Genomic DNA, 12,001 nt, shown 5'->3' with positions numbered 1-12,001 from the left:
CGTTTTATTATTTTGCCAAGTACGTGGACTACAAGCTCTGAAGAGGGCAGATCTACACAGGATTTTGGGGAGTATAATTTTATTTTCAGGTACCCCGTGGATTCTACTTGGAGAAGTGGACCGAGTCAGCGTGTGAACATAGGCAAGTATGTGTGTATCGGCATGCATGTATGTAATAAAGTTTTACTATCACGGTGTGCGTGTACTGTTTTTATTTGGGTATTTTTTTTGCAGTAGAACTACAGGTACCAGCGGGCCCATTCCCCCCCCCCCCCCTGCATGCTGGTACTTGTGGTTCTCCAAGTACCAGCTTGCGGGGGAGGCTTGCTGCGACTTGTAGTTCTGCTACAAAAAAACAATATTCTTTATTTTTGTCACTTGGCTATCAGCCCCCCATCCGCAGCCTTTGGATGGGGGGGGGGGATAGGGGGACAGCCTCGGGCTTCACCCTGGCCCTTGGGTGGCTGGAGGGGGACCCCTTGATTTAAGGGGTCCCCACTCCTCCAGGGTACCCCGGTCAGGGGTGACTAGTTGGTGATTTAATGCCACGGCCGCAGGGACTGATATAAAAGTGTCCCCCGGCTGTGGCATTATCTCTCTGACTAGTGGAGCCCGGTGCTGGTGTTAAAAATACGGGGGACCCCTACGTTTTTTGTCCACCGTATTTTTGGCACCAGGACCGGACGCAGAGCCCGGTGCTGGTTGTGAAAATACGGGGGATCCCCTGTCATTTTCCCCCCCGTATTTTTACAACCAGGACCGGCTCAAAGAGCCCGAGGATGGTTATGCTTAGGAGGAGGGACCCCACGCATTTTTTTTCAGGATTTTTTTTTACACATTCCCACCCCTTCCCACTGAAAAACATGCTCTGATCTCTCCATAATATTTTAGTCAGTAAAAAATTATAATATTCTTTTAAAAAATATATAAATAATACTTGTGGCTCCTAATAGACAAACCAAGTACATAATCCCTTCTAATATAAATAGATATGCTATTAGCAATAAAAAACACACAAAAAAAAACCATGTTTTTAAAAATTTTTATTAGATCCCGCCAGCAACATGAGGCGGACTGAAATTGACGAAAGGACGGTCGAAAAGCACTGTTGTCGAATCGACATTCTTCAATTGAATATACTTTTGTCGAAAAGCCACATTTTTACCATTGCAGACATGTCGAATTTGACAACTGTCGAAATGCAAAAAGTCGAATTTGAAACGGCCGTTTTTTTGTATTGCATTTTTAACGTATTGCATTGTCGAATTATTTTTTTGTGTCGAAAATGCCCCGTTTTTCGACATTTGCGGCAATTCGACCGCAATTGCATATACCCCTATAGCCGGTATCCTATTAGGTGCAATTCTTTTTTGGCTGATAAAAATGGCCTGATAGGTGCATTTTTGGACGATAGGTCAAAAATCTTGCTGTGATCGTGCAATAATACATGTGATTCAGGTTAAGTTCCCATTCCCATGTGTTATTGTAGCGCCGATGATGGTTTATTGCAGATTATGCTTCGGGTACCAGAGGCACCCGAAGCATAATCCCTGATAAGTGCCGTGTATCGGGGATAATGGGATAGCCCCATTACATTAGCTGCAGTAATTTACCGTACCTAATTGGATACCGGCCTATGTTCAATTGAACGTGTAGCCGATAACCAATTCAAATTGTTTGTGCCCCTCAGGGACCTTGAGCAGTAACCAATTATAATGCACAAACATCTTATCAGGTTGGAGTAAAATGGCTCCTGCATTAAGTAGCACACGTAATGTATGCATACACTTAGTAGTATAACAAATGGCCCTATGGTCTAGTGCCACATTTGTGAGCCAAGCTCACTAATATGAAGACATAAGATGGCCCTCCAAGGTCCAGTGATTTAGTGGGTATGACTGACAGACAGGGTTGGTGTGAATATAAAATACAAATAAATACAGAATTCAGGTGCCCTAACCTGCTAATCTCTGTAGGCGAGTCATAAAACTGATCTTTTGACAAAAATATATAGCATGGACTTACATATTATAAGCATGAATGTATATCTTGTGGAGTGTCATTTGCTGAAGTGAGAAGACATTAACTACAATCCGATGGAAAATATCATTAGTTACTGCAAAGAACTGGTCAAAACCCCAACATTTCTCCTGGTCAGCTTCTAGAATATTTGCCAGCACTGGTGTGAATAGAAATTGCAAACCACTGGAAATAGAAGAGGAAATAATAAGATTTTACTTACCGGTAAATCTATTTCTCGTAGTCCGTAGTTGATGCTGGGGACTCCGTAAGGACCATGGGGAATAGACGGGCTCCGCAGGAGACAGGGCACTTTAAGAAAGAATTTGTATACTGGTGTGCTCTGGCTCCTCCCTCTATGTCCCTCCTCCAGACCTCAGTTAGAGAAACTGTGCCCGGAAGAGCTGACAGTACAAGGAAAGGATTTTGGAATCCAGGGCAAGACTCATACCAGTCACACCAATCACACCGTATAACTTGTGATAAACTTACCCAGTTAACAGTATGAACAACAACGGAGCATCAGATCAACCCTGATGCAACCACAACATAACCCTTATTTAAGCAATAACTATATACAAGTATTGCAGAAGAAGTCCGCACTTGGGACGGGCGCCCAGCATCCACTACGGACTACGAGAAATAGATTTACCGGTAAGTAAAATCTTATTTTCTCTAACGTCCTAGTGGATGCTGGGGACTCCGTAAGGACCATGGGGATTATATCAAAGCTCCCAAACGGGCGGTAGAGTGCGGATGACTCTGCAGCACCGAATGAGCAAACACAAGGTCCTCCTCAGCCAGGGTATCAAACTTGTAAAACTTTGCAAAAGTGTTTGAACCTGACCAAGTAGCTGCCCGGCAAAGCTGTAATGCCGAGACCCCTCGGGCAGCCGCCCAAGAAGAGCCCACCTTCCTTGTGGAGTGGGCTTTTACTGATTTTGGAAGCGGCAATCCAGCCGCAGAATGAGCCTGCTGAATCGTGTTACAGATCCAGCGAGCAATAGTTTGCTTTGAAGCAGGAGCACCCAGCTTGTTGGATGCATACAGGATAAACAGCGACTCCGTTTTCCTGACTCTAGCCGTTCTGGCTACATAAACCTTCAAAGCCCTGACCACATCCAGCAACTCTGAATCCTCCAAGTCACGAGTAGCCACCGGCACCACAATAGGTTGGTTCATATGAAAAGATGACACCACTTTTGGCAGAAATTGTGGACGGGTCCGCAATTCTGCCCTGTCCATATGGAAAACCAGATAGGGGCTTTTATGTGACAAAGCCGCTAATTCTGACACACGCCTAGCTGAAGCCAAGGCTAATAGCATGACCACCTTCCACGTGAGAAATTTTAACTCCACGGTTTTGAGTGGCTCAAACCAGTGTGACTTCAGGAAACTCAACACCACGTTAAGATCCCAAGGTGCCACTGGAGGCACAAAAGGGGGCTGAATATGCAGCACTCCCTTTACAACGTCTGAACTTCAGGAAGAGAAGCCAGTTCTTTTTGAAAGAAAATGGATAGGACCGAAATCTGGACCTTAATGGAACCCAATTTCAGGCCCAAAGTCACTCCCGACTGTAGAAAGTGAAGGAAACGGCCCAGCTGGAATTCCTTCGTAGGGGCATTCCTGGCCTCACACCAAGCAACATATTTTCGCCATATATGGAGATAATGTTGAGCCGTCACATCCTTCCTAGCCTCTATCAGCGTAGGAATGACCTAATCCGGAATGCCTTTTTCTGCTAGGATCCGGCGTTCAACCGCCATGCCGTCAAACGCAGACGCGGTAAGTCTTGGAACAGACAGGGCCCCTGTTGCACAAGTCCTGTCTTAGAGGCAGAGGCCACGGGTCCTCTGTGAGCATTTCTTGCAGATCTGGATACCAAGTCCTTCTTGGCCAATCCGGAACAAAGAGTATTGTTCTCACTCCTCTTTTCCTTATGATTCTCAGCACCTTGGGTATGAGAGGAAGAGGAGGAAATACATAGACCCACGGTGTCACCAGTGCGTCCACAGCTATCGCCTGAGGGTCTTTTGACCTGGCGCAATATCTCTACAGCTTTTTGTTGACGCGGGATGCCATCATGTCCCCCTGTGGCAGTTCCCACCGACTTGCAATCTGCATGAAGACTTCTTGATGAAGTCCCCACTCTCCCGGGTGGAGGTCGTGCCTGCTGAGGAAGTCTGCTTCCCAGTTGTCCACTCCCGGAATGAACACTGCTGACAGTGCGCTTACGTGATTCTCCGCCCAGCGAAGAATTCTGGTGGCTTCTACCATCGCCACCCTGCTCCTTGTGCCGCCTTGGCGGTTTACATGAGCCACTGCGGTGATATTGTCTGACTGAATCAGAACCGGTTGGTCACGAAGCAGGGACTCCTCTTGACTTAGGGCGTTGTATATGGCCCTTAGTTCCAGGATACTGATGTGAAGGCAAGTCTCCTGCCTTGACCACAGCCCTTGGAAATTTCTTCCCTGTGTGACTGCCCCCCACCCTCGGAGGCTTGCATCCGTGGTCACCAGGACCCAGTCCTGAATGCCGAATCTGCGACCTTCGAGAAGGTGAGCACTCTGCAGCCACCATAGGAGAGACACCCTGGCCCTGGGGTATAGGGTGATTAACCGATGCATCTGAAGATGTGATCCGGACCACTTGTCCAGTAAGTCCCATTGGAAGGTCCTCGCATGGAACCTGCCGAAGGGAATGGCCTCGTATGATGCCACCCTCCTTCCCAGGACTCGAGTGCAGTGATGCACTGACACCTGTTTTGGTTTTAATAGATTCCTGACCAGTGTCACGAGCTCCTGAGCTCTCTCTATCGGGAGCTAAACCCTTTTCTGGTCTGTGTCTAGGATCATGCCTAGGAGAGGCAGATGAGCTGTAGGAACCAACTGCGACTTTGGAATATATAGAAACCAGCCGTGTTGCCGTTACACTTCCAGAGAAAGTGATACGCTGTTCAGCAACTGCTCTCTTGATCTCGCTTTTATGAGGAGATCGTCCAAGTACGTGATAATAGTGACACCTTGCTTCCGCAGGAGCACCATCATTTTCGCCATTACCTTGGTGAATATTCTCAAGGCCGTGGAGAGACCAAACGGCAACGTCTGAAATTGGTAATGACAATCCCATACCGCAATTCTGAGGTACGCCTGATGAGGTGGATAAATGGGGACATGAAGGTATGCATCCTTGATGTCCCAAGTCACCATAAAATCTCCCCCTTTCAGGCTTGCAATGACCGCTCTTAGCGATTCCATCTTGAACTTGAACCTTTTCAGGTATATGTTCAGGGATTTTAAATTCAATATGGGTCTGACCGAACCGTCTGGTTTCGGGACTACAACATGGTCGAATAATAACCCCCTCCTTGTTGAAGGAGGGGAACCTTGACCACCACCTGTTGAAGATACAATTTGTGAATTGCAGTTAACACAGTTTCCCTCTCGTGGGGGGAAGCCGGCAGGGCCGTCGGTGAGGGGGCATCTTCTCAAAGTCCAGCTTGTATCCCTGAGACACAATATCTATTGCCCAGGGATCTAACAGGGAGTGAACCCACTTGTGGCTGAACTTACGAAGGCGTGCCCCCACCGGGCCTAGCTCCGCCTGTGGAGCCCCAGCGACATGCGGTGGATTTTTGTAGAGGCCGGGGAGGACTTCTGTTCCTGGGAACTAGCTGTGTTGTGCAGCTTCTTTCCTCTGCCCCCGCCTCTGGCAAGAAAGGACGCACCTCGGACTTTCTTGTTTCTTTATTCGAAAGGCTGCATTTGATAATGTCGTGCTTTCCTAGGCTGTGCAGGAATATAAGGCAAAATATCAGAATTACCAGCTATAGCTGTGGAGACCAGGTCCGAGAACCCTTCTCCACACAATCCTCAGCCTTCCATATGCCTCTTAAGTCGGCATCATCTGTCCATTGCATATTCTACAGGACACGTCAACCAGAAATCGACATAGCTTTGACTCTAGGACCCAGTATACTCATGTCTCTTTGGGCATGTTTTATATATACATATCTCTTTAGACAGCATCTTTAATATATACATATATATATCTATATGCATACTAGGGTCTCAATCTCTGCTGATAAGGTACCTGTCCACGCTGCCACAGCGCTATAAACCCATGCCGACACAATCGCCGGTCTGAGTAGTGTACCAGAATGTGCACGCTATCTGCAGGATCCCCGAGAATAGCTGTTACGTCAGGGCTACCTTTTGGGCAAACGTGACACCCTAGGGGAAGATTCCCATCATATCCTGGCCCTAGTGGGGAAAGGATACTGACTGAGAATTCTTTGTGGGAAACTGCAGTCTCTTGTCTGGAGATTCCCGCTCTTTATCATCATGAGAGGAGGGAAATTTACCTCAGCTTTCTTCCCCTTAAACATGTGTACCCTTGTGTCAGGGACAGATGAGTCATCAGTGATATGCAAAAAATCTTTTATTACAATAATCATATATTGAATACTTTTCTGCCAATTTGGCTGTAACTTTGCATAATCGTAGTTGACACTGGAGTCAAACTCCGTGTCGATATCAGTGTCTATTATTTTGGATAGTGAGCATTGAGAGACTCTGAAGGTCTCTGCGACATAGGGACAGACATGGGTAGATTTCCTGTCTGTTCTCTAATCTTTTGTGCAATAAATTCACCTTAGCACTTAATTACACATATCCAAACAGGTGTCGGCATTGTCGACGGAGACACCCTCTCACACACATATTTGCTCCATCTCCTCCTTAGGGGAGCCTTTTACCTCAGACATGTCGACACACACGTACCGACACACCACACACTCAGGGAATGCTCATCTGAAGACAATTCCCCCATAAGGCCCTTTGGAGAGACAGAGAGAGAGAGAGTATGCCAGCACACACCCCAGCGCTATTAACCCAGGAATAACACAGTAACTTAAAGTTAACCCAGTAGCTGCTGTTTATATTGATTTTTGCGCCTAATTATGTGCCCCCCCCTCTCTTTTTACCCTCTTCTACCGTGTAACTGCAGGGGAGAGACTGGGGAGCTTTCTCTCAGCGGTGCTGTGGAGAAAAAACATGGCGCTGGTGAGTGCTGAGGAAGAAGCCCCGCCCCCTCGACGGCGGGCTTCTGTCCCGCTTTCATGTACAATTTTGGCGAGGGCTCATACATATATACAGTGCCCAACAGTATATTATGCAAACTTTTGCCAAAGAGGTCTCTAATTGCTGCCCAGGGCGCCCCCCCCCTTCGCCCTGCACCCTTACAGTGACCGGAGTATGTGGGTGTAGTGTAGGAGCAATGGCGCACAGCTGCAGTGCTGTGCGCTACCTCATATGAAGACTGGAGTCTTCTGCCGCCGATTTCGAAGTCTTCTTGCTTCTTTCACCCGGCTTCTGTCTTCCGGCTCTGCGAGGGGGACAGCGGCGCGGCTCCGGGATCGGACGACAAAGGGTGAGATCCTGTGTACGATCCCTCTGGAGCTAATGGTGTCCAGCAGCCTAAGAAGCAGGACCTATCTTCAGAGAGTAGGGCTGCTTCTCTCTCCTCAGTCCCACGACGCAGGGAGTCTGTTGCCAGCAGAGCTCCCTAAAAAAAATAAAAAACCTAACAAAATACTTTCTTACAGCAAGCTCAGGAGAGCTCACTAAGTAGCACCCAGCTCGTCCAGGCACAGATTCAAACTGAGGTCTGGAGGAGGGACATAGAGGGAGGAGCCAGAGCACACCAGTATCCAAATTCTTTCTTAAAGTGCCCTGTCTCCTGCGGAGCCCGTCTATTCCCCATAGTCCTTACGGAGTCCCCAGCATCCACTAGGACGTTAGAGAAATATACTTAACAGTTAGGTGAACATAAGTTACACGAGTAAGGCATGAATTATTCTAAATAATAAAGATTATCTGCTTTCCTACAATCCTTAATAAGTTATGAAATTCCTCCTTGTCCAGGACCCTACAGAGATTGTGGCAAGAGTACCAGCAATGCAGGGTTAGAGTTAGGCTGCGGGAGAGAAGGGTTTGGGTTAGGCTGCGGGAGAAAAGGGTTACAGTTAGTTTAGTTGCTCATACATCAGGATTTTGGAGTCTGTATTCTGACTGCCGGCCTCGTCACTGCCGGTATCCCGTACCCAACCCATGGCAGAAATGAAAACTATTATTCAGGTGACCTGCCACACAAATATATGCACTATATGCAATTGTTTAATACAGTATATTAGTTTCTAATTTTAGATACACTATATGGACAAAAGTATTTGGCAACACCTGTTTATTTAATTATTGAATTCAGATGTTTCAATCATACCCATTGCCACAGGTGTATAAAATCAAGCACCTAGCCATGCAGTCTCCATTTGCAAACATTTGTGATACAAAATAGGTCGTTCTGAAGAGCTCAGTGACTTCAAGCATGGTACTTTGACATGTTGCCCTCTTAGAAATAAGATGGTTCTTGAAATTTCATCCCTGCTGGATATTCCACAGTCACCTGTAAGTGATATTATTAGAAAGTGAAAGCGTTTAGGAACAGCAACTCAGTCACGAAGCGGAAGACCACGTAAAATCACAGAGCGGGGTCAAGGGATTGCTAAGGCGCATGGTGTATTAAAGTCGCCATAGCTGAAGAGTTCCAAAAACTTCCACTGGTATCAATGTAATCACAAAAACTGTGGTGGGAGCTTAATGGAATGGGTTTGCATGGCCGAGCAGCGGCATGCAAGCCTCACATCACCAAGTCCAATGGTAAGCGTTAGATGGAGTGGTATAAAGCACACAGACACAACGCTTCTCTGTTTGGCGGTCAGATGGGGGACTCTGGGTTTTGCGGATGCCGGGAGAACGTTACCTGCCAGACTGCACTGTGCCAACTGTGAAGTCTGGTGAAGGAGGGATAATGGTGTGTGGCTGTTTTTCAGGGTTTGGGTTAGGCCCCTTATCTCCAGTGAAGGGCAATCTTAATGCTTCAGCATACCAATCCATTTTGGACAATGATATGCTTCCAACAGTTGAGGAATGCCCTTTTCTTTTCAACACAACTGTGCCCCAGTGCACAAAGCAATGACTATAAAGACATGGTTTGATGAGTTCGGTGTGGGAGAACTTACTGGTACGCACAGAGCCCTGACCTCAAACCCATCAAGCACCTCTGAGATGAATTGGAACAGAGATTGCAAGCCAGACCTTCTCGTACAACATCAGTGCCGGACCTCATAAATGCTCTACAGAATAAATGGGCACAAATTCCCACAGAAGCACTCCAAAATCTTGTGGAAAGCCTTCCAAGAAGAGTGGAAGCTGATAAAGCTGCAAAAGGAGACCACCTCCATATTAAAGTATATGTATTTGAGTACAATGTCATTACAGTCCCTGTTGGTGTAATGGTCAGGCGTCCAAATACTTTTGTCCATATAGTGTACATGTCTTTTTCTAATTTTCACTTCAATATGTAAGTAACCCATTTTACCTTAAATACTGTTTTCACTGTTATTTACACAGCACTTTACAGATAATGGGGTTAATGTATCAAGTAGTGAATAGTGTAGAGAAGTGGACCAGTAGAGAAGTTGCCCATGACAACCTATAAGCTTCTACCTATCGTTTTATAGTATGTACTTGATAAATGCTATCTCAAAGCTGATTGCTATGGGAAATGTCCACAACTGTCCACTTCTGCACTTTTATCACTGCTTGATACATTATATTTCAGTCGATCAGTCCATGTATCAGTCCATACCCAGTGGAGCTTACAATTTACATTCCATATGAGAGGGACGGTATCCGTTTGGATGGTCGACCATGTTATGGTCGAGTCATAAGGTCGACCACTATTAGTCGACATTGACATGGTCGACATGGACACAGGGTCGACACATGGAATGGTCGACACATACAAGGTCGACATGCGTTTAAAAAAAAAAAAAAAAAGATTCTTTTGTGGAACTTTTCAATACTTTACTGTTCCCAATCGTAGTCCACGTGGATCGTAATCTGTGCCGAGCACAGCAGTAGCAGAGCGAGGCACCTTGCCCGAAGGGACGTGGTGCACTAATTGGGGTTCCCCGTCACTTTACGCAGAAAACTACCCCAAAAAAAAAGTAACCAAAAAAACTCATGTCGACCTATTCATGTGCCGACCATCTTTTTGTGTCGACCATTTGTCCACGTCGACCAATAGTGGTCGACCTAATGACTGTCGACCATAACATGGTCGACCATTCATAACGGAACCGAGAGGGACAGATATAAACTTTAGGGTTAATTTTGTTTTCCTGAAGCATACAAACTTATCAGAATGTACTGTGCGGGACAAAACAGAGACATCCGGGGAGTACCGCTCAAACATGAGGACAATACACAGACTCTATACTGATAATGCGAACCACACTGTGTTTTTACCTCTATACATTCGGCTAAGTAGTGAAAAAAAAGATGCCATTAAGTTGGCATAGACCAGGGGTGGGGAACCTGCGGCCCCCCAGCTGTGGATGAATTACACATGCCAGCATGCCCTGCAACAGTTTTAGCATGACCAAATAGCAAAACTGTAGCAGGGCCTGCTAGTATGTGTAGTTCAACAACAGCTGGAGGGCCAAAGGTACCCCACCCCTGGCATAGAATCTGAGTCCGCCCACTAGTGTCAGTGATGTTACAGATGCATCCTCATACACCAAGCTCAATACACCATGCTGCGTTAGATGCCTGGCGTGAGTGAGCCGCCATGTCCCTTGCAACCCAGTTAGTGTCGAGCATTTTTTTTAATGAAAATTCGTCTTATTCGCAACACTGTGCTGATTAATTTGATATATGACACCTGCTGTTGTGTGTGGTAATCTCGAAGCTATTGATTTCACCACCCTGCTTATTCAATAGAGGCCGGTTTCACCAGTTTTTTAGGAAAATTTTAACCAATAGCTTTATTTTTTTTTGTTAAAAGGCAGTGGCAAAAAATGCCTTAAAATTTGTTTTCGCCAGCGCAGGTGAGAAAACATGTGGATTCGCCAATCCACGTTTTTCACTCTTGCTGAATTTTTCACCTAGGCAAAAAAACGGCCCTGCTATTGAATAGGATAAGGAGAGAGAGACTAGGGGGTATATTCAATTGAAGTTGAAAGCTGCAGTATGTCGAAAAGACGCCAGTTTTCGACTTTTTGGGGTCGGATGGGGTTTCGACCTATTCAATCTAACCCCAAATTATTCGGCAAGTCGAGTAATTAGACTTGTCGAAAAGCACGTGGATCGGCGGAATAGCTGCCGATCCATGTGCTTGTGTCGAAAACGATTTTGGCCCCCTTTTCGACCATCTCAATTCGACTTTAAAAAAAGTCGTAGTTAGATGCGGGAGCAGAGACCCGGAGAGCTGCGGGCAGCCAGATGGGGAGAGCAGCGCCGGAGGATATCACAGCCGCCGCTCACGGCAGCATCCACCGGGCTCCAGCAAGCGAGACGTCGCTTGCTGGAGCTGGGAGGACGCTGCCGTGAGCGGCGGCTGTGATGCCGGGATGGGGAGAGGAGGGACGGGGAGAGGCAGAGAGACAAGGAGGGGGGTGGGGAAGAGCCGTGGGCAGACGGGGGAGAGCAGCACTATGGCAGCGGCTATATAGCCGCTGCTGAAGAGCTGCTCTCCCCCCGTCTGCCCGCGGCTCTCCCCTGTCTCGGCTCCCTCATCTCACTTCAACTTTTTTAAAAGTCGAATTGAGAGGACATTGAATAGCCCAGGTCGGATACATGAACAGGAGGGCAACTGAATGTCGGAATGGATCCGACTTCAATTGAATATACACCCAAGTAAAAAAAGAGAAAAGAGAAGGGTAAAATGAGTGGAGGTAACTCTGAAGAGAAACTGAAGGAAAGAGAGCGTGAAAAAGAAAAACTAAGTTAGTGCTGGAGACGACATCTTTTAAAATAAAATAATACAATGTTTTTTCCAGCAAATCCATAGTGAGAATTTAACTTGTAGCACATAAAATGGTGCTCAACCTGCAAGTTACAAATATATGTCTGGAAT

General features: G+C 46.5%; 1 protein-coding gene across 2 annotated transcripts in view; it reads right to left on the bottom strand.

Moving 5' to 3' along the window:
• Nucleotides 1-12,001, bottom strand: part of TBK1 (TANK binding kinase 1) — a 150,417-nt gene that overhangs the window by 71,384 nt on the left and 67,032 nt on the right. Inside the window, exon 8 of one of the 2 annotated variants that reach the window (XM_063927542.1) lies at nucleotides 2,026-2,205. The exons of the other annotated variant lie outside the window; for it this stretch is intronic. Within the exon in view, the coding sequence (XP_063783612.1) occupies nucleotides 2,026-2,205 (180 nt within the window). The remainder of the gene's footprint in view (nucleotides 1-2,025; nucleotides 2,206-12,001) is intronic. 2 annotated transcript variants of the gene reach the window in all.

This window comes from Pseudophryne corroboree, chromosome 6 (assembly GCF_028390025.1).
Source record: "Pseudophryne corroboree isolate aPseCor3 chromosome 6, aPseCor3.hap2, whole genome shotgun sequence".
Classification (NCBI taxonomy): domain Eukaryota; kingdom Metazoa; phylum Chordata; class Amphibia; order Anura; family Myobatrachidae; genus Pseudophryne; species Pseudophryne corroboree.
The sequence above is the reverse complement of the archived record's forward strand: the minus strand, read 5'-3'. Positions and strand labels throughout refer to the sequence as shown.